General features: G+C 49.3%; 1 protein-coding gene across 1 annotated transcript in view; it reads left to right on the forward strand.

Moving 5' to 3' along the window:
• Positions 1–23625, forward strand: part of lipeb (lipase, hormone-sensitive b) — a 51200-nt gene that overhangs the window by 14950 nt on the left and 12625 nt on the right. Inside the window, exons 2-7 of the mRNA XM_078237058.1 lie at positions 5052–5587; positions 11460–11550; positions 19043–19188; positions 19396–19581; positions 20492–20641; positions 22346–22490. Of these exons, the coding sequence (XP_078093184.1) occupies positions 5052–5587; positions 11460–11550; positions 19043–19188; positions 19396–19581; positions 20492–20641; positions 22346–22490 (1254 nt within the window). The remainder of the gene's footprint in view (positions 1–5051; positions 5588–11459; positions 11551–19042; positions 19189–19395; positions 19582–20491; positions 20642–22345; positions 22491–23625) is intronic.

Below are 23625 nucleotides of genomic sequence, written 5' to 3' on the forward strand. Positions count from 1 at the left end.
CTCTCTCTCCCTCACACACTGTCTGTGTATTTTATATAATGCTTGCTTTCTCTTTCACTCCCCCTCTCCCGCTCACATGCTCTATGTGTACTTTGTATGATGTTCACGCTCTCTTTCGCTCCCCCCTCTCTTTCTCTCCCCCCTCTCTTTCTCTCCCCCCCCTCTTTCTCTACCCCCCCTCCCCGACACATACTCGCTCTCTTTCTCTGTACTGACACTCTGTTTATATAATGCTCCCTCTATTCTCTATGGGCATTAGGTAATTATCTTTCTCTCTGCTTCTCTGTGCATTGGCTGGTACTGTCTTAAATCATTTCCCTTGTAGTTGGTTGCCATCAATGCCTGTTTAATGGTAATGACTCTTAATGAGTAATATTTTAGCAGTGAATCATGCGAGGAAGTCGTGAGATTGAGAACAGCAGCACAGAAAAGATGTGAAATTCAGCCCTGCAGGGTGAGGACAGCCCTCTGTCGGGTAATGGTGAGCACAGGCTTGCTGTCAGGTAACAGGGTGAGGACAGGCTCGCTGTCGGGTAACAGGGTGAGGACAGCCCTCTGTCGGGTAACAGGGTGAGGACAGGCTCGCTGTCAGGTAACAGGGTGAGGACAGCCCTCTGTCGGGTAATGGTGAGTACAGGCTTGCTGTCAGGTAACAGGGTGAGTACAGGCTTGCTGTCAGGTAACAGGGTGAAGACAGCCCTCTGTCGGGTAATGGTGAGTACAGGCTTGCTGTCAGGTAGCAGGGTGAGGACAGGCTCGCTGTCGGGTAACAGGGTGAGTATAGGCCCTCTATCGGGTGACAGGGTGAGGACAGGCTCTCTGTCGGGTAATAGGGTGAGGACAGGCTCTCTGTCGGGTAATAGGGTGAGGACAGGCTCGCTGTCAGGTAACAGGATGTGTACAGGCTGTCAGGTAACAGGGTGAGGACAGGCCCTCTGTCAGGTAACAGGGTGAGGACAGGCTTGCTGTCAGGTAACAGGGTGAGGACAGGCCCTCTGTCGGGTAACAGGGTGAGTATAGGCCCTCTATCGGGTGACAGGGTGAGGACAGGCTCTCTGTCGGGTAACAGGGTGAGGACAGGCTCGCTGTCAGGTAACAGGATGTGTACAGGCTGTCAGGTAACAGGGTGAGGACAGGCCCTCTGTCGGGTAACAGGGTGAGTATAGGCCCTCTATCGGGTGACAGGGTGAGGACAGGCTCTCTGTCGGGTAACAGGGTGAGGACAGGCTCGCTGTCAGGTAACAGGATGTGTACAGGCTGTCAGGTAACAGGGTGAGGACAGGCTGTCTGTCGGGTAACAGGATGAGTACAGGCCCTCTGTCGGGTAACAGGGTGAGGACAGGCCCTCTGTCGGATAACAGGATGAGTATAGGCCCTCTATCGGGTAGCAGGGTGAGGACAGGCTCTCTGTCGAGTAACAGGGTGAGGAGAGGCTCGCTGTCGGGTAACTGGGTGAGGACAGGCCGCTGTCAGGTAACAGGATGAGTACAGGCCCTCTGTCGGGTAACAGGATGAGTACAGGCCCTCTGTCGGGTAACAGGGTGAGGACAGGCCTTCTGTCGGGTAACAGGGTGAGGACAGGCCCTCTAGTCGGGTAACAGGATGAGTACAGGTTCGCTGTCGGGTGACAGGGTGACGGCAGACCCTCTGTCGGGTAATGGTGAGTGTGCCCACACAGACAGCAGACTCAGCGGCCCCACCCTCCATTGGCACTTGCCGCTGGGTGTACCGCTGGCAGGAGCTGTGCACGAAGAATGCTGCTCTGTTGCAGGCCTCGCTCTGCTACCTGTCAAACAATCTGCAACTCTTCCAACCCCCATCCAGCCTTTACCTGGATTGGACTGTTTCCAATGTCAACAGTGAAGAGGAGGGAACAGTCGTGCACGTCCGGATCTGTTTCTCTCTTCACAGCCTCGTGTGTTGTGTACGCTGCTGCCCGTTGTTCTAAGTTAGCTCTGGTTTAGAAGTGTTGAAATAAGTCAACTCTGAGCTATCACCGTCGTGTCAGTCTGGTCTTATTTATGACGTCTGTTGTGTGACCTAATATGAAATGTGCTGGGTGAGCCATGAGAGCTGTGGTTTCTGCTTCTGGATATGTAACATCAACAACGGGCACAGCACTAATTCAATCCTGCTGCAGATGTTATCGGCAAGGCCAACACTCCTTGCCTATCGCTGATTGTCCTTGAGAAAGTGGTAGTGAGCCACTGCCTTGACCTGGTTGCAAGTACAACATTGAGTGGCTTTCTGAGCCCTTTCGGGTGGGGGGTGCACAGAAGAGCCAGCCACATTGCTGAGGGTCTGGAGTCAAGTGTAGGCCAGACCAGTAAGGGCGGAAGATTCCCCTTCACTAAAGGGCATTAGTGAACTCGATGGGTGTTTTACAACCCATCTGATAATTTCTTAGCCGCCATTGGCGAGACTAGCTCTTTCATCCTTGATTCAGTTAATTAACTGAATTCCAATTGCCTCGGGGGAGCCAAGGCAAGATTTGACCATGTGACTCTTGCTTAGCTATTCAGATTACTCCTGTAATCTTACCCAAAGCTCCTTTACCAGGGTATCAGACAGAACTTAGCACCGAGTCGCACTGAGGGAGCTATTCAGGGACTTGGCAGAGAGCTTGGTCCGAGAGGTAGATTTTAAGGAGCTTTTTAAAAGAGGAGCGAGAGGGAGAGAGATGGAAAGAGGTGGAGAGGTCTAACGGAGGGAGTTCCGGAACTTGGGGCCAGGCAGCTGAAGGCACGGTTGCCGATGTTGGAGCGATGAAAATCGAGGATGCGTGAGGGACCGGAAAAACAGAAGCACAGTGACCTCAGGAGGATTTGAGTTGGGAAAGGTCAGAAAGTTCATTTGGAGTGTGGGGGTGTGGGGGCCGTTGGAGAGATCATGATTCGGGCACAACAATGAGAATTTCAAAATTGAGACATTGCCACACTGGGAACCAAGCCTCGGATTATCTGCAGCTCCGAGTACTAAGGACGCCTATGGATAGTCAGAGGCTTTTTCCATCTGGAAGTGTCAATTTCAAGGAGGCACAGGTTCAAGGTGAAAGGGATGGAAGTTTAAGAGAGATGTGCGGGGGAAGTTTTTCACGCAGAGAGTGGTGGGTGCCTGGAACGCGCTGCCAGAGGAGGTGGTGGAAGCAGGCACATTAGCAACATTTAAGAGGCATCTGAATGGGTACATCAACAGGAAAGGATTAGAGGGATATGGACCGAGTAAGGGCAGAAGGTTTTTTTTTAGTTTAGTTAGGGCATCATGATCGGCATGCGCTTGGAGGGCCGAAGGGCCTGTTCCTGTGCTGTACTTTTCTTTGTTCTTTGAGACTCTCATGGAAGAATGAGTCCCACTTTTCCAAAGTGTTCCAGTGAAATACTGCTTAAAGTGTAGCCATGATGTGGAGATGCCGGCGTTGGACTGGGGTGAACACAGTAAGAAGTCTAACAACACCAGGTTAAAGTCCAACAGGTTTATTTGGTAGCAAATGCCACTAGCTTTCAGAGCGTGCTGCTCCTTCATCAGGTGGAGTGGGAGATGTGCTTCTCCTACTCCACCTGACGAAGGAGCAGCACGCTCCGAAAGCTAGTGGCATTTGCTACCAAATAAACCTGTTGGACTTTAACCTGATGGTGTTAGACTTCTTACTGTGTAAAGTGTAGTCGCCATTGTAATGTAGGGAACGCACAGCCAGCTCCCACAAACAGCAAGGTGATTATGATCTGATAATCTGTTTTGGTGATGTTTGTCGAGGGATAGATCTTGGCCCCTAGGACACAAGGGGAAACCTTCCCTACTCTTCTTAAAATAGGGCCAAGAGGCCCTTGTGAATATCTCATCTTAAAGACTGCAGTGCAGCACTCCCTCAGTATCCTTTCACTTGTCCTCATGGAATCCCTCCAGTGCAGAAGGAGGCCATTTGGTCCATCAGTCCTGCACCCACTCTTCGAAAGAGCATTTTACCCAGTCCCCACCTCTGCCCTATCCCTGTAACCCTGCGCATTTACCATGGCCAATCCACCTAACCTACACATCTTGGGACAGTAAGGGGCAATTTAGCATGGCCAACCCACCAAACTTACACATCTTGGGACAGTGAGGGGCAATTTAGCATGGCCAATCCGCCTAACCCGCACATCTTTGGACTGTGGGAGGAAACCAGTGCACCCGGAGGAAGCCCACGCAGACACGGGGGGAGAATGTGATTACTCCGCACAGACAGTGACCCAAGGCCGGAATCGAACCCGGGTCCTGGCTCTGTGAGGCATCAGTGCTAACCACTGTGCCACCGTGCCACCTTCACCCATGTCTGTCTCTTCTTTCATCCATGGAGTTTTATAGTTCCTCTCCGATTGTGGGTAAGTTGTTGCTTCTCCCAATTGCCCTTAAGAAGGTGATGGTGAGCCACCTTCTTGAAGAACTGCTGCCACAGTTTTGTTTCAATATTTTGACCCAGCAACCAGGAGAAAGGGATTGATATATTTGCTATGTGGCAACAGTAACTATCAATGAATGGCTGTACATCCCTCTGGGATGTCCTGCAGTCATGGTTGGCACTGTATAAATGCATAGCTTTCTTTGTATGTCCAAATCATGAGGCTTGGGACTTGGAGCAGAGGTTGTGGGTGATATTGTTCCTATGGATCTGAAAATCCACCTCCCCCTCTCCCCACCAGCCCACCCACAGATGCTCTAGAGGCTGGAAGGTTCCATTGAAAATTTTCAGAATGTTGGGTTGGTATTGAGGGAGATTTATCCAACATGGGTAAATGGAGTTAAGATGCAGATCAGCTATTTCCAGATTGGCTGGCAGAGTGCCTCGAGTGGCTAAAGGCCTCCTGTTCCTGTGGCACAGGCTTGAAGGGCTGAATGGCCTTCTGTTCCTGTGGGACAGGCTCAATGGGGCTGAATGGTCTCCTGTTCCTGTGGAATAGACTTAAGGAGACTGAATGACCTCCTGGTTATTAAGGGAGATACGTTTGATGCTGGAGGGAGGGATGTTTGGACACTGGGACAGTGAAAATGATCCTGCTCTTTCTTTTCCTCTTCAGCCTCCGCTGTGTCCTCCTCGTCTATGGATGTGCGAACCATGTTCCTCCTCCTGCATTCCGTAGCCGAAGACAACATCCGTTTCTTCCAGCAGAACCCGTCGGAGATGGGACGGCGGTTTGTCACGGCCTTTGCCCAGATCCAGGAGCACGGCCGTGGGCTGCAGCCGGTCGTGCAGAGCTTCACCACGATCTTCCCCATCTTCGATTTTGATGAGAGGACCCCAGCCAATGGCTACCGCAGCCTGATTAAGGTGGTGCGCTCCTGCATCCTGCACATCATCCACAAGTCCCGATACATCAGCACCAACCGCCGCAGCATCTTCTTCAGGACCAATCACAACTGCATGGAGGTGGAGGCTTACTGCTCGGCACTCTGCCAGCTCCGTGCCCTCGTTTACTTCGCCCAGAAGCTCCTGACTGCCAACAAGCACGGCGACCTGTTCTTCGGTGAGGAGAAGGGTCTCTCCGAGGACTTCCTGCATGAGTCCAATTCCATGCACAAGGGCTGCTTCTATGGGCGCTGCCTGGGCTTCCAGGTCAGTATAGTCTACCCTCATCTGAAACACACATCCATGGCCTCTTCCCCATCCCATCTCTGTAACCCACTCCAGCCCCTACAACCCTCCCTATCTGTAACCTCCTCCAGCCCTTACAACCCTCCCTATCTCTGTTACCTTCTCCAGCCCCTACCCTCCTTTACTCTGTAGCCTCCTCCAGCCTGTATTGCCCTCCCTATCCCTGTAACCATCTCCAGCCCCTACAACCCTTCCTATCTCTGTAACCTCCTAGAACTCCTACAACCGTCCCTATCTATGCAACCTCCTACAACCCTTCCTATCTCTGCAACCTCCCTCAGCCCCGACAACCCTCCCTATCTCTGTAACTCCCTCCAGCCCCGACAACCCTCCCTATCTCTGTAACCTCTTCCAGCCCGACAACCATCTCTATCTCTGTAACCTGCTCCAGCCCCTACAATCCTCCCTATCTCTGTAACCTCCTCCAGCCCCTAAAAAGCTCCCTATCTCTGCAACCTCCTACAGCCCTCCCTATCTCTGTAAACTCATACAGCCCCTACAAATCTCCCTATCTCTGCAACCTCCTACGACCCTCCCTATCTCTGTAACCTCCTACGACCCTCCCTATCTCTGTAACCTCCAGCCCCATAAAACCTTCCCTATCTCCGTAACCCCCTACAGCCCCTGCAACCTTCCCTATCTCTGTAACCTCCTCCAGCCCCTACCACCACCACTTATCCATATAACCCCCTCCAGCCCATACAACCCTTCCTATCTGTAACCTCCTCCAGCCCTTACAACCCTCCGTATCTGTAACCTCCTCCAGCCCCTACAACCCTCCCTATCTCTATAACATCCTCCAGCCCCTACAACCCTTCCTATCTCTGTAACCTCCTAGAACCCCTACAACCGTCCCTATCTATGCAACCTCCTACAACCCTTCCTATCTCTGCAATCTCCTCCAGCCCCTACAGCCCTCCCTATCTCTGTAGCCCCTACAACCCTCCCTATCTCTGTAACCCCCTCCAGCTCTCTTAGATTCCTGCACCTTAAAGCAGTTCTCAGGAGTGTTGATGAGATGCTGCCCAGCAAAGGCAGCAGTGCCTTGGGCTGCCTGGGCCCCAAGTTCTGGAACTGCCATCCTGAACCCTCTCTGCCATCTCCTTAACACCTTCTCCTTTGACCAAACGTTGGTCAGAAGTGCTCACGTGGTCCAGTGTCCATTTTGTTTTTCGTGAACACTCATTACTGCGATGCGCTTGGCGACATTTCGAGTTGGTTCCTCGTGAGGCTGCAGGAGGTCACAGAGATGGGGAGTGGGCGAGGTCATGGGGAGTATTGTCCGTGGGATTTGCCAGTGTACGTGAACAGGGTTGGTGGTGCCTCTGTGGGCAGCGGGGGGGGGGGGGGGGGGGGAATCCTTTGGCTTGGACCACTGACTGAGGTGGACGACAGCTACTACTGTGAGTTGGTCCTCCCAGCAAAGCCCTTTCCCAAAGTCAGGTCTGAAGAGGGTGCCCTGCTCAAACTTCACAAATCACTGGTGGGGCTTCAGCTGCAGAACTGTGGCCTCTGCACTTGAGGAAAGATGTAAAGACCTTGGTAAAGGGTTCCTGAGGGGTTTTGCCAGGACATTACCAGGGGTGAGGGACTTCAGTTCTGAAGAGTGGCTGAAAAAGTTCAGACTTGTTCCCCTTGGGACAAAGAACATTAAGAAGTGGCAGAAAAGAGGTTCTGATAGCATCGAGGGAGAAACCCTAATCCCCTCTGGGTAGTGGGTTCGGAAAGAGACTTAAAATCATTGGTTTCAAATACAATCCAGATAGTTTTTCACTCGAAGGGTTGCTGGGATCTGGAACACCAACCCTGAAAAGGTGGTGGTAGCTGATTCCATCGATATCAAAGGGAGTCTCGCAGGGTCCTGGACTGAAACTGAGGGGTGTGACGCTCAACACAGCAGCTCTTTCAAACAGGCCAGCATGGATCGAATGGCCTCCCTCCCTCTTACACTTTGTAAATCTCGTGGAGCTTTGCTCTCACCCCGGTGCGGGAGGTGGAGCAGACTGGGTTCTCTGCTATATCTCAGTACTTGGCATCTGAATCATGGAATCGCAGAACAGTCCAAGCCACAGAAGGAGGCCATTCGGCCCAGGCTTCTGCACTCACACATTAGAAACACCCGACCTTCCACCTAATCCCATTTGCCAGCACTTGGCCCACAGCCTTGAATGTTATGAAGTGCTAAGTGTTCATCCAGGTACTTTTTAAAGGATGTGAGGCAACCCGCCTCCACCACCCTCCCAGGCAGCGCATTCCAGACCGTCACCACCCTCTGGGTAAAAAAGGTTTTCCTCACATCCCCCCCTAAACCTCCTGCCCCTCACCTTGAACCTATGTCCCCTCATGACTGACCTTTCAACTCAGGGAACAGCCGTTCCCTATCCACTCTGTCCATGTCTCTCATAATCTTGTACACCTCGATCAGTTCCCCCCCCCGTCAATCTTCTCTGCTCCAATCCAGTTAGTCCCACTCCCCACCCTCTCTTTCCCTTCATCGCTGTGGTTTTATTTTGTGCTTTAAGTATTTATTGAATTTTCTTTTTGAAGGCTGCTGTTGATGCTCCCCCACACTATCAGACAGTGCATTCCGACTCCGAAACACTCACTGAGTTCAAAGGCTTTTCCTCACGTCGCCTCTGGCCCTTGTGCCGATCGCATTAAATCTGTGATTTCTGGGTCATCGGCCTTCAGGAGCAGTGTCTTTTCATTTAGTCTGTTAAGCACCTCTGTCTGGTCCCCTCTTGGCCTACTCTGCTCCAAGGAGAGCAACCCCAGCTTCTCCAGCCCATCCCTAAGGCTGTCAAGAACTCCATCGCTGAAACCTGCCCAGTTAATCTCTTCCACACTGACCCCAAAGCACTCACACCCTTCTCAAAGTGAGGGGCCCACAATGGGACACCAGCTGGAGTGGTACAAGTGTTTCATTAAAGATACAACACAGCTTCTTGGCTTTCTGTACTCGATGGGCGGAATTTTACCGGTATGTCCGCCAAAGTTTCATACGATCCTGCCTAAGGCCAACGGAGAATGCCATTCTCCGAGCCACGCCTGCCCCCGGAATTGGGGTGGGCGTGCCGGTAAAATTCCGGTCCATGTTTCTATTTAGAAAGCCCAGTATGTCCGTGTGTGTTGTTAATTGCTTCGTTAACCTGTCCTGCCACCTTCAGATAATGCACGGGCACTCCCAGCTCTCTCTCTCCTTCCACCCCATTTAAATTTGTAACATCTCCTCATTTTTCATACCGAAATATATCGCCTGAGACCTCAGAGAGAACCTGCTGCCCTCGTCCGTCCACAAAGGATTTCTCCACAGATTCTTCTCTAAGACTGGGACTGAGACATGGGGATTTCCCCCCTCTTCCCACTCCTCACCAGTGCTTCCACAAGCACGGGGCAGCTCAATGACACCACCCCTATACGTTTAGATGGTGTTCTGGTTCTCCCTGCACTGTGTCACGAAACAGGAGAAAGAGGGGACTCGCTGGTCAAAACCGTATTAAAGGATTGAAAAACATAAGGGGGCTTAAGAGCTCAGAGAGTGTGTGTGTAGAGTGTGTGCATGTGTGTGCAGTGTGTGCAGTGTGTGTTTGCGGAGTGTTTATATTATTCTGCTATGGTTTGCTGTCCTGATCCACATTCTCCTTGAGGTGAGCACTCAGGTAGGCTTTTGAAGCAAGAAGGTAGTCATTAAGCATGTGTAGGGTAATGTCCATTAAGGGGTGTGCAGAGTGTGTGTGCCGCATGTTGCTATGAGCTGACTGCTTGTGCACTCACAGCTCCTGATGCAGCCTCCTTCTTCACTGCTCCAGTTTTCGCCCCTCCCCTCTGACCATTGCTGGGGGGGAGAGAGAGGTTGAGCGAGGGGGAGAGATCTTCATTTGTAAGATGAGGGCAGATAGTTTGACCACAGACGGCAGGATTGCCAGACTTAATTCTGTGCAATGCTAACAAACAGCCACACAACCCGTCCACCAATACACCTACTGCTCCCAGGGTTACCCCATCTCTGCTCAGGAGCTGCGCTGTCTCCAGGGCAGCACGCACGCACTCACTCACTCACATACAGGCACACTGCCCTCACAGTACACACACTGTCACCACACACACACACGCACATGCACTGTCCCTGTCCCTGAGTTTGCTGCTTTTCTCTCAATAGCAGACCCACACTTAGTGTCAGTCGCAGATTAAGTAACAGCTCTGTTGTGGTTTCCCTCCCCCCTCATCTCTCCTCCCATGCTCACCACCCTCCCAGAGGACAGATGGATGCTGCAGCCTCCCCGCTGTTCTCATAATAGACTTACTATCAGTGTAAACCCCTGTGAAATAAGCCATTGTTATTGTGCTATGGGCAGGCATCCAGCAGCTCCTGATGCTGGCTGTCTGCTGTGCCATTGAGTACAAGGATCAGAGCTCACAGCATCCACCCAGACCATAAGCCAGACCAAATCCACACCCCGTGCCGTACTGAGCCATAACAATCACCCAGCTCTCCAATTCTAGACTGTCTTTTCAAACTTGCTTTGGGTTTGCTCTGTCAGTGTATAACACTGGGGTACAGTACTGGTGGGGAGAGCTCTGTCCCTGTATAACACTGGGGTACAGTACTGGTGGGGAGAGCTCTGTCCCTGTATAACACTGGGGTACAGTACTGGTGGGGAGAGCTCTGTCCCTGTATAACACTGGGGTACAGTACTGGTGGGAACAGGTCTGTCCCTATATAACACTGGGGTACAGTACTGGTGGGAACAGGTCTGTCACTGTATGACACTGGGGTACAGTACTGGTGGGGACAGGTCTGTCACTGTAACACTGGGGTACAGTACTGGTGGGAACAGGTCTGTCACTGGGGTACAGTACTGGTGGGGGTGGGTCTAGTCACTAACACTGGCATACAGTACAGGTGGAACTAGTCTGTCACTGTAAAACGCTGGGATACAGTACGGCTGGGGACAGGTCTGTCACTAACACTGGGCTACAGCATGGATGGGGACAGGTCTGCCACTGTATTACACTGGGATACAGTATGGCTGGGGACAGGTCTGACACTGTGTAACACTGGGATACAATACTGGTGGGGACAGGTCTATCACTAACACTGGGCTACAGCATGGATGGGGACAGGTCTGCCACTGTATTACACTAAAATACAGTATGGCTGGGGACAGGTCTGACACTGTATAACACTGGGATACAGTACGGCTGGGGACAGGTCTGTCACGAACACTGGGCTACAGCATGGATGGGGACAGGTCTGCCACTGTATTACACTGGGATACAGTACTGATGGGACAGGTCTGACACTGTGTAACACTGGAATACAGTACTAGAGGATACATGGGGCCATTTCAGAGGGGCAGCTAAGAGTCAATCACATTGCTGTGCATCTGGAGTCACATTTAGGCCAGACCGGGTTAGGACAGCAGATTTCCTTCCCAAGAGAACATTAGCGAACTAGGTGGGTTTTTACGACAATCGATGATAGTTATCATGGTCACCATCACTGAGACTGGTTTTATAATTCGAGATTTTATGAATTGAATTTAAATTCCACCAGCTGCCGTGATGGGATTTGAACCCGTGTTCCTCGCAGCAATAGACTGGGCCTCTGGGTTAATAGTCCAGTGACATTACCACTCGCCATCTTCTCCATAGGTTTGGCTGAGAGGTGAGAGTACGATTGACAGTTTACCAGTACGTTTCCTGGAGTCCCAAGGGTTAAGTTACACACAAAGAGAGCTTGCAATGCCTGGAGTTTAGAAGGTTAAGGGGTAATTTGATTGCCTCCCTCCTGTTTCATTGTGACCTCTGACCTTTTATTTGTTGCCTGCAGTTTACCCCTGCGATCCGCCCCTTCTTGCAAACCATCTCAATCGGCCTGGTCTCATTTGGGGAAAACTACAGACGACACGAAAGCAGCTTCGGTAAGAAGTGGGTGTGGCTGCGCGTGCACAGTGTTTTGTATCTATCACCATGTCCCTGCCAGTGCTCTTTTGGGTTCTTGTTACTTTACTAACCAACTCCTTCAACCAATTGTCAATTTGGCCCAAAGCCTGTCAAAATTAATCAATGAAATCCCTGCATTTGATAACTCACTGCATGTCCCAAACCCCACTGTGCAGAGGAACGTCCATGGACTCAATTGCATGCTGTGTTTACCAGCCCACAGGTCTGAAATTCAGAGCAGGCATCAGAACTATCCAGAACTCTTTGTGTCTTATCCCATGCTGTACCTGTTCTGGGAGTGTTTGATGGGGATAGTGTAGAGGGAGCGTTACTCTGTACCTAACCCCGTGCTGTACCTGTCCTGAGAGTGTTTGATGGGGACAGTGTAGAGGGAGCTTTACTCTGTACCTAACCCCGTGCTGTACCTGTCCTGAGAGTGTTTGATGGGGACAGTGTAGAGGGAGCTTTACTCTGTACCTAACCCCGTGCTGTACCTGTCCTGGGAGTGTTTCATTGGGACAGTGTAGAGGGAGCTTCACTCTGTATCTAACCCCGTGCTGTATCTGTCCTGGGAGTGTTTCATTGGGACAGTGTAGAGGGAGCTTCACTCTATATCTAACCCTGTGCTGTACCTGTCCTGGGAGTGTTTGATGGGAACAGTGTCGAGAGAGCTTTACTTGGTATCTAACCCCGTGCTGTATCTGTCCTGGGAGTGTTTCATTGGGACAGTGTAGAGGGAGCTTTACTCTGTATCTGTATCCGTGCTGTACCTGTCCTGGCAGTGTTTGATGGGGGACAGTGTAGAGGGAGCTTTACTCTGTATCTAACCCCGTGCTGTACCTGTCCTGGGAGTGTTTGATGGGGACAGTGTAGAGGGAGCTTTACTCTGTATCGAACCCCGTGCTGTACCTGTCCTGGGAGTGTTTGATGGGGACAGTGTAGAGGGAGCTTTACTCTGTATTTAACCCAGTGCTATACCTGTCCTGGAAAGCATTTCTCACTCACAGCCAAAAATTCACAGAATGTATATGAATAGAATGGAAAGGGAGCTTTGACAGTGAGTGCTCAGTAACATTGAAATGTTTTGTCTCTATTTTAACCTAATGCCTTCATTAGTGGAAGTTGGTAGCTTACCACAGTATGGTGAGTACTTTTCTGTTTCTCTCTAAAGAAATTAAAACCTTTTGCAGTGGGCAGGATGTTAACGCTCTTGCTATTCCTTGTGTGCCAGGACCTTTTCTATGTTCTGATCCTGCTCTCACTGTCAGGGAGATCTTCCTGGGTGGAACCAAATAAGAGGCCAACTCCCGGCCTCCTGTCCAATCGAGGGTAGTGCGTGAGTCTCCGAGACTGCAAAGCCAGTCTGAGAGCCCGCAGCCTTGCAAGTTGGAGCCTCTCGCCTTGCCTGAGCAGACTACAAGGGTGACTGCATGTTGAGGTGCCCTGTACTGAAGTATCTACTGTAGGGATACTGGCTCCTGCCGAAGGGTGGCGACTTCAACTCGCTGACCAAAGCTGCGCTGATAGCAGGTTGAATGTGGGAGGCCCCCCCGCCTCCCCCCCACCCCCACTTCCCCCCACTCCTCACTCAGGCCATGAGATATAGGAGCAGAAGTGAGCCATTCAGCCCATTGATTCTGCTCCACCATTCAATGAGATCATGACTGATCTGATGTGATAATCCTAATTTCCTGCCTTATCCCCATAACCCTTGATTCCTTTACTGATTAAAAAAAATTTCTATCTCAGCCTTGAAAATACTTAAATGACCCAGCCTCTCCAGCCCTCTGCAGTAAAGAATTCCACAGATTCAGTACCCTCCAGAAGAAGAAATTCCTCCTCATTGAGTCTTAAATGTCTGACCCCTTTACTCTGAGATTATGCCTCTGGTCCTAGATTCTCCCACAGGGGAAAACAACCTCCCAGCATCTACCCTCTCAAGCTCACTGAGAATCCTGTATGTCTCAATAAGGTCACCTCTCATTCTTCTAAACTCCAATGAGTACAACCTACTCAACCTCTCCTCATGAGAAAATTCCTTCATGTTCAGGATCAACCTAGTGAAAGCCCTCTGGACTGACTCCAATGCCAATATATATTTCCTTAGATAAGGGGACCAAAACTGTTCACAGTATTCCAGTTGTGGTCTAACTAGTGCCTTGTAGAGTTTTAGCAAGACTTCCCAATCATTGTACTCCATTCCCATCTCCAGGAACATATCGGGCTTAACCCTCAGTGGGCTCCTAGCCCCAATCAGACCGTGAACGGGTTACTAATTATGCTGATTGGTGGACCACCGCTTCCATCTCTCACATTCCTCCTTGCCCCATCTTCTGAGACCGGGAAGATTCCAGCCACTGGGAGCCGATACCTTAATATGGGAAGAATTTAGAATCTTTTGGTTCGCCAATCAATTTCCTTGTGGTCTTGCTGCCTTTCTGCAACCTCCTCTGACCCTCCCGTGCTCTGTACCTCCATCTACCCTTCTCTTCAATAACCTCCTCAGGCTCTATCCCTTCATCATTCACTGACACACAGCATCTATTCCCTCTTTTAGCCACTGTCCATCTTCATTGACTGTCACTGAAATTTGTTATAATTCAGGTCAGAAACTCCAGAGTGTTTTATGAAGTCTGCCTGGATCATAGTTTTGCAATTTGAGCTTGGCTAGAGTAAGCATGAGATGCTTCACTTCAGGTATGATTCAAATGACCCAATAGGGAGCTTTTATCAAATAAAGTTTATTTAAGAATACAGTTACCATGTATAGAAAGAAAATAAGCAATAATTTTTACCAATTACAAAAATTCTATTGTATAACTTATATACAATAAGTTGTTTATTGTATGTGCTTAATGAATATTTTACCTCGGATTCACGGTGGAAAAAGACCTGGGTGGTTGTACTACAGGATTGAGGCGGACTGAAAAGATTGAGTATATGGACATTAAGAAAGAGGATGTGTTAGAAATTTTGATAGCATCAAGATAGATAAGTCGCCGGGACCGGATGGGATGTACCCCAGGTTACAGGTGTGGGAGGCGAGGGAAGAGATTGCAGAGCTTCTGGCGATGATCTTTGCGTCGTCGATGGAGACGGGAGAGTTCCGGAGGATTGGAGGATTGTGGATGTGGTTCCTATATTCAAGAAAGGGAATAGGGATAGCCCAGGAAATTACCGACCGGTGAGTAAGTTGATGGAGAAGATCCTGAGGGACAGGATTTATGAACATTTAGAGAAGTTTAGTATGCTCAAAAGTAGTCAGCACGGCTTTGTCAAAGGCAAATCATGACTTACGAGCCTGGTGGAGTTCTTTGAAAATGTGACGAAACACATTGACGAAGGAAAAGCGGTAGATGTGGTTCACATGGACTTCAGCAAGGCGTTTGATAAGGTCCCCCATGCAAGACTTCTCGAGAAAGTGAGAGGGCATGGGATCCAAGGGGCTGTTGCCTTGTGGATTCAGAACTGGCTTGCCTGCAGAAGGCAGAGAGTAGTGGTAGATGGGTCTTTTTCTGAATGGAGGTCGGTCACCAGTGGAGTGCCCCAGGGATCTGTTCTGGGACCCTTGCTGTTTGTCATTTTCATAAATGACCTGGATGAGGAAGTGGAGGGATGGGTTGGTAAGTTTACCGACGACACGAAGGTTGGTGGTGTTGTGGATAGTTTGGAGGGATGTCAGAAGCTGCAGCGTGACATAGATAGGATGCAAGACTGGGCGGAGAAGTGGCAGATGGACTTCAACCTGGATAAATATGTAGTGGTCCATTTTGGCAGGTCAAGTGGGATGAAGGAGTATAATATCAAGGGTAAGATTCTTAGCAGAGTAGAGGATCAGAAGGACCTTGGGGTCCGGGTCCACAGGACTCTTAAATCGGCCTCGCAGGTAGAGGAGGTGGTTAAGAAGGTGTATGGTGTGCTGGCCTTCATCAATCGAGGGATTGAGTTTAGGAGTCGGGAGATAATGATGCAGCTTTATAAAACCCTCATCAGACCCCACTTGGAGTACTGTGCTCAGTTCTGGTCACCTCATTACAGGAGGGATGTAGAAATTAGTGAAAGGGTGCAGAGAAGATTTACAAGGATGTTGCCTGGATTGGTTGGCATGCTTTATGAGGATAGGCTGAGGGAGCTCGGTCTTTTCTCCTTGGAGAGACGAAGGATGAGAGGTGACCTGATAGAGGTGTACAAGATGTTGAGAGGTATAGATCGGGTGGATTCTCAGAAGCTTTTTCCCAAGGCTGAAATGGCTGCTACGAGAGGACACAGGTTTAAGGTGCTGGGGAGTAGGTACAGAGGAGATGTCAGGGGTAAGTTTTTCACTCAGAGGGTGGTGGGTGAGTGGAATCGGCTGCCGTCAGTGGTGGTGGAGGCAAACTCGATAGGGTCTTTTAAAGAGACTTCTGGATGAGTACATGGGACTTAATAGGATTGAGGGTTATAGGTAAGCCTATATATAAGCCTAGGTAGGTAGGGACATGACCGGCGCAACTTGTGGGCCGAAGGGCCTGTTTGTGCTGTATTTTTTCTATGTTCTATAACCCATAACCAGTATACAAACTGTTCCAATCAAACAAACTACCCGATACTAAACCCTTGCCACAGGTTTAGCACAGAAAATATGAATGCTCACGTGATGCTGGAACTTAGTCCTTTGAGTGGAGAATTGAAACTCTGACTTCCAGCCTTCTAACTTCTAGCAGCTCGCTTGATATACACACAGATCAGTTTGAAGTCAGAACAGCTTCCCAAAAGACCAGAGAGAGACAGACTCTAGGCAAACCAACCACCAACAGCAGATTTTTATTTTCCACTCCAGGAAGGCAAAAGGCCTTGCTTTCAGCTAGCCAGCAGAATTTCCAATGCCGGGACGAGACAGAAACACTGCTTTCAGTCTGATGTCCACCCCCTTCTAAGCTAAAACAGTAGCTCAAAACTGAAAACAAAAGAGCTCCTGTCACCTGACCTGTCAACCAGTCTTCCTCCTAACAATGCAGGGTCATAAAACAAATCCCAAAACGTATCGGAGGACCAGAGTAAAAATTTTTAAAAATCATTTAAACCATTGAAATAGCAATAAAAGGACTTCGAGCAGCCAGCCCGGTAACAATGATAAAAACCAAAGCTACTTATAGCTGCAGAGAACATGATTTAAAAAATAATTCTCAAAGGTACACTAACATGACAAATTGCCTTTGAACCTTGGTGTTTAAATCCATTGTGCGAATGTGTGTACGCTGTTAATCTGAACAAAGTGCCGTGAGTTGGCATTCAACTGCTTGAGCTTGTTCTGTCTTTCCCTTAGATCCGTGTGTATCTCAACTTCATGTAACCACCTCCACTCCATATCTCTTGATATCTTTACCAAACAATGTTCTGTCAACTTCATCTCCCCACCCAGCATTCAAATCCTTGTGGAAGGGACACTTCCAGATTTCCATTACCCTTTTCGGGGGGGCACAGTGGTTAGCACTGCTGCCTCACAGCACCAGGGACCGGGTTCGATTCCCGGCTTGGGTCACTGTCTGTGTGGAGTCTGCACATTCTCCCCATGTCTGTGTCAGTTTCCTCCGGGTGCTCTGGTTTCCTCCCATAGTCCAAAAGATGTGCTGGTCAGTTAGGTGCATTGGCCGTGCTAAATTCTCCCTAAGTGTACCCGAACAGGCGCCGGAGTGTGGCGACTCGGGGATTTTCACCATAACTTCATTGCAGTGTCAATGTAAGCCTACTTGTGACAATAATAAATAAACTTTAAAACTTTTGGGAAACAACGGATTATGCCCTCTTCCTCTACATGATAAAAAGATATGGAACTCTCATTTAACAAGCCTACGATATGGATAAAGACCTTTACTGTTGGCTTTGATGACCCTTGTAAGTTTTTATTTTGTGTACTTCCTCTTTGCAGCTTTCATGTTGTTTCTTATTGCTCTTGCAATCCACTGGATGTGCATATTTTCTGGTATTTGTGTGAAGCCTTTCTTGTAGCTTGGTGCTGACTCATATCTTCCGTATTCACCTTGCTTAACCTTAAAGTTTAAAGTTTTAAAGTTAAAAACCTAAAACCTCGCTTGCTTAACTTTACAAGTGAGCCCTTTATCATTCTCCTGACTTGTTATTGTGTCAGAAACTTAAAATGCCTCCCACTCTTCACCAGTGGGTTTACCCGTTAATGGTCCAGGCCAGTTTACTGCTGTCCATTTTGTTTCCCATTCCTCGCGAGCTTTGCCTTGCATACAAAACCTTGGTTTCTGACTCTGTCTTCCTCACTCCCCCCTTGAGCATAATATCAGTCGAGTTGAATTGTAGTTACTATTTGCAATCTAAGAAATTCTGTTATTCATCACTAAATCCGGCACGCCCTGTTCCCTTATGTGTGCTCAAGAGCTTAACATTGCAGGAAGCGCTGGTAATATCACTGGACTAGTAATCGAGAGGGCCCTGGCTGTTGCTCCAGGGGACACGGGTTCAAATCGCACCATGGCAGCTAGTGGAATTAAACTCAGTTAATAAAATCTGAAATGATGAAGCTAGTCTCAGTAAAGGTGACCATGACAGCTACCATGGATTATTGTTTTAATAAAAAGAATGCATCTGGTTCACTAATGACCTTCATGGAAGGAAATCTGCCATCTTAAACGGTTTGGCCTATCACCTGACTCCAGACCCACAGCAGTGTGGTTCGTTGGTGGAGCCCATAATCCAAGCCAGCACCCACAGTACCGAGGGAGTGCTGTACTGTCATAAATACTGTCTTGTGGGTGAGAGGTTCATCCACAGCCCTATCAGCCCCCTCGGGTAAGGATGAAAGATGTCCAGGCCACTGTTGGAGGACATGATGTGGAGATTGGGTTCATGTCACACTATATGTAACCTCCACCATTTGGCCTGGGCTTGCAAAATCCTAACAACTGTCCAGGCTTGAGACAATTCACACCTCATTAACCTGTGATTATCCTTCTCTCTACTCACACTGTCAGTACCTGTAAAGACTTGATTACCTGTAAAGACTCGCATTCCAACCATTATCTTGCAATTGTGTCTTTGTCTATATATGCCGTGTTTGTGAAACCTACCTATCCACTCACCTGATGAAGGGGCAGTGCTCCGAAAGCTCGTGATACCAAATAAACCTGTTGGGCTTGAACCTAGTATTGTGAGACTTCTGACTGTTGGAGGAAGCACAGGGGAATTATACCTGGTGTTCTGGCTAATTTTTGCAAAACAAAACATCTCAAAAGCTGCTGTTTGTGTGCTCTTGCTGTGCACACCTGACTGCTGTGTTTACTACATTACAGCAGTGACCACACTTCAAAACAAAAAGGTTATAAAGTACTTCTGTTCACCCTAAGGTGGGTATATAAAACTAGGAATGCTTCCTGATGGCTGGGATACCGGGCGGCTCTCTTCCTGCCATCCCTGGACATTATCCACCCTGCTCCCTAAACTGTTGGATTGATTTCCTCACAGGCGTTGCTGCCACCTCCTTCTTCACCAGCGGCAAGTACGCCATCGATCCCGAACTCCGCGGCGCCGAATTCGAGCGGCTCACCCAAAACCTGGACGTGCATTTTTGGAAGACCTTCTGGAACATCACCGAAACCGAGGTGCTGGCGGTAAGTCCAGAGACTGAGAGGACAGAGGGTAAAGACCCATCCGGAGGTGCGAATGTAGGATAGAGGGTGGGGCGAGGTAATTAGAGGAGCTGTCTTAAGCATTTGTCTCTGTGCTCTGGATGCTATGTAACACCATTCCGAGCTTCCCTCCGTACTCACTGATACTCAGCTTTCTGACTGTGCTCTTCAACTTTCCTCCCCTGCCAGTCTCTGGTGACTCTAACGTCCACCACTGTCCGTGTGAACAAGACACTCGCCATCCCGCCCAGCCCCTTTGAGATGCCGCTGCTTGCTGACCCCAACTTGATGGTCGTCATCACTCCTCCAGTAGCTCATTCTGGCCCCGGACCCGTGCAAATGAGACTCATCTCCTACGAGCTGCGAGACGGACAGGTAAATGCAAGCTTCCCTGAGCTGGCTGCGATTTGCGTTATGTCGTAGGCAACCACTCGCAGTCATTTTTAATCAGAGAAATGCCCCCATTGTTAGATATGTAAAATTCCTTGGGGTTGTACGTCAGGCAGAATGTGAAACACAGACACATGTTCCCCAGCACTGTGCACCCAGTGTTGTTTAAATTTAAAGTTTATTTATTAATCCCACAAGTAGGTTTATATTAACTCTGCAATGAAGTTACTGTGCAAATCCCCTAGTCACTACACTCCAGTGCCTGTTTGGGTACACTGAGGGAGAATTTAGCATGACCCAATGCATCTAACCAGATTGTGGGAAGAAACCGGAGCACCTCCCGGGAGAAAGCCATGCAGACACAGGGAGAACGTGCAGACTCGACACAGACAGTGACCTAAGCCAGGAATTGAACCCAAGTCCCTGGTGCTGTGAAGGGGTGCATCATTGACCCCAATAATCACATTTTAATTTGATGTTTTTAAGTTTCCTTTGTACTTTGGTTTCTGTTCGGGCTGTTCCCCCTCCTTTTTGGGGAGCTGCCCCTTTTACTTTGTCCTGATTTAATCTGAGTTTGTTTACTTGGTTTGGTTTGACCTAAAAAGAGGGCAGCAGTGCTAACCACTGTGCCACCGTGCGTTTGAGCAAACAGTGTGGAGTGTGTTCTGTCTTTTACAGGTTAAACTCTGGTACTGCAGTCTCACAGGGACCCCTAATGGTAGAGTTTATTAGAGAGTGGTAGTCTTCATTAACTTCCCACTGGTTCAATATGGACAAGAAGTTGCTACATTTGACCTCCTGCCATCACAGATGCAATGCTATAAGATTGATTGCTCTTTTATCTATCCTTCCTAAGTGTCATTTCTTATATTCCTGCATTTGCTGGTGATATTAGGATAGTGATGAGCTCAATGAACTCTGCAAACCTGAAGCACAACTGGGTCTAGATATTCGCCTGAAAACCAAGAAGGCTCCACGGTCAAAGTTCCTCATTGTTCATTTCCACGGTGGAGGCTTCGTAGCTCAAACCTCAAAGTCCCACGAGGTAAGGCACAGTCCAAATCGATAGCACTTCTTTCAGGAAAGGAGCGAGGTTTAATTTTAACAAAGGCAGCCCAGCTCGAGAAAGGAAAGAGCAACTACTCCCAGGACAGGTACAGCACGGGGTTAGATACAGAGTAAAGCTCCCTCGACACTGTCCCCCATCAAACACTCCCAGGACAGGTACAGCATGGGGTTAGATACAGAGTAAAGCTCCCTCTACACTGTCCCAATGAAACACTCCCAGGACAGGTACAGCACTGGGTTAGATACAGAGTGAAGCTCCCTCTACACTGTTCCCATCAAAGACTCCCAGGACAGGTACAGCACGGGGTTAGATACAGAGTAAAGCTCCCTCTACACTGTCCCCATCAAACACTGCCAGGACAGGTACAGCACGGATACAGATACAGAGTAAAGCTCCCTCTACACTGTCCCAATGAAACACTCCCAGGACAGATACGGCACGGGGTTAGATACCAAGTAAAGCTCTCTCGACACTGTTCCCATCAAACACTCCCAGGACAGGTACAGCACAGGGTTAGATATAGAGTGAAGCTCCCTCTACAGTGTCCCAATGAAACACTCCCAGGACAGATACAGCACGGGGTTAGATACAGAGTGAAGCTCCCTCTACACTGTCCCAATGAAACACTCCCAGGACAGGTACAGCACTGGGTTAGATACAGAGTGAAGCTCCCTCTACACTGTTCCCATCAAAGACTCCCAGGACAGGTACAGCACGGGGTTAGATACAGAGTAAAGCTCCCTCTACACTGTCCCCATCAAACACTCCCAGGACAGGTACAGCATCAATTTGATGCAGAGTAAAGTTTTTTTCATATATATTCATTTAAGGGATGTGGGTGTCGCTGGCTGGGCCCAGCATTTATTGCCCATCCCTAATTACCCCTTGAGAAGGTGGTGGTGAGCTGCCATCTTGAACTCTGCAGTGCCTGTGGTGTAGGCACACCCACAGTGCTGTTTGCGAGTGAATTTGAGGATTTTGACCCAACTACAGTGAAGGAACAGCGATATATCTGCAATCAGGATGGTGAGTGGTTTGGAGGGGAACCTCCAGGTGCTGCCCTTGTCCTTCTAGATGGCAGTGGTTGCGGGTTTGGAAGGTGCTGCCTAAGGAACCTTGGTGAGTTGCTCCAGTTGACGGTACACACGGCTGCCACTGTGTGTCAGTAGTGGAGTGAGCGAATGTTTGTGGAAGGGGTAGCAGTCAAGCGGGGCTGCTTTGTCCTGGATGGTGTTGAGCTTCTTGAGTGTTGTTGGAGTTGCACCCACCCAGGCAAGTGGAGAGTATTCCATCGCACTCCTGACCTGTGTCTTGTAGATGGAACAGGTCACAGACTGGTAATTCTGCAGCGAGTAACTCACCTCCTGACTTCCCAAAAGATGGTGGACGGGCTGCAGAATGACCAGTCTGTGACCTGTTTCAACTCTCCTTGCTTCGCTGACAATATGTTGATAATTGTCATTAACACATAAAAGATCTGATACTTTTATATTTTAAGTTTTTGTACTTGTCTCATGTCTGCTGTTCACTATTCAGAGATTGAGGTTTTCCTTATCGACTCTTAATCTCCCCTTTCCCCACCTCCTCTGTGTTGGGACCCTGAGTGATGGTGAAATCTCCCTGTCAGTGCTGCGTTTCCTATTGCCTGCCCAACTCTGATTCTCTGTTTGTGTTGTTTAGGCTTACCTGAAGAGCTGGGCCCACGAGCTGGACTCACCGATCCTTTCCATCGACTACTCGTTGGCCCCTGAGGCTCCCTTCCCACGGGCTCTCGAGGAGTGCTTCTTTGCCTACTGCTGGGCAGTGAAGAACTGCCACCTCTTGGGTATGCATGCCTGCCGCTCGGAGATGCAGAAGCTTCGGAGAAAGGCCGCAGAGTGGGGTCAGTCAGGGCAGCACGGTGGCACATTAGTTAGCACTGCTCCCTCACAGCACCAGAGACCCGATTTCAACTCCAGCCTCGGGTGACAGTCTGTGTGGAGTCTGCACGTTCTCCTCGTGTCTGCATGGGTTTCCTCCGGGTGCTCCGATTTCATCCCACAGTCCAAAGATGTGTAGGTGAGGTGGATTGTCCATGCTAAATTGCCCCTTAGTGTCCCAAGATGTGTCGGGTCGGGGATTAACGGAGTAACTACATGGGGTTACAGGGATAGGGCTTGGGTAAGATAAAAAGGTGGGTCAGTGCAGACTTGATGGGCCGAATGGCCCCCTTCTGCACTGTGGGGGTTCCATAATTCTATGATCAGTTTCACGGTTAACAGGCTATGATTGGTTGGACAAAGTGCAGTGATGGAGGGGAGGCTTTCATACTCTCCCTACACAATCCCTGTCATCAGCATGGGGTTAGATACAGAGCAAAGTTCCCTCTACACAGTCCCCATCAAACACTCCCAGGACAGGTACAGCATGGGGTTAGATACAGAGCAAAGTTCCCTCTACACTGTCCCCATCAAACACTCCCGGGGCCGGTACAGCACAGGGTTAGATACAGAGTAAAGCTCCCTCTACACTGTCCCCATCAAACACTCCCAGGACAGGTACAGTACGGGGTTAGATACAGAGTGAAGCTCCCTCTACACTGTCCCCATCAAACACTCCCAGGACAGGTACAGTACGGGGTTAGATACAGAGTAAAATTCCCTCTACACAGTCCCCATCAAACACTCCCGGGGCAGGTACAGCACGGGGTTAGATACAGAGAAAAGCTCCCTCTACACTGTCCGCATCAAACACTCCCAGGACAGGTACAACATGGGGTTTGATACAGAGTAAAGCTCCCTCTACACTGTCTCCATCAAAAACTCCCAAGACAGGTACAGCACGGGGTTAGATATAGAGTAAAGCTCCCTCTACACTGTCATGTTTTCTTTGTTGCTTGGGATTTCTAGAAAGGAACAGACTTGAGGAGGACAATGGTGGACTGGGCCAATTGATTGGCAGATAAAATTTGGTGAAGTTTG

This window comes from Mustelus asterias, chromosome 20 (genome assembly GCF_964213995.1).
Source record: "Mustelus asterias chromosome 20, sMusAst1.hap1.1, whole genome shotgun sequence".
NCBI classification, from domain to species: domain Eukaryota; kingdom Metazoa; phylum Chordata; class Chondrichthyes; order Carcharhiniformes; family Triakidae; genus Mustelus; species Mustelus asterias.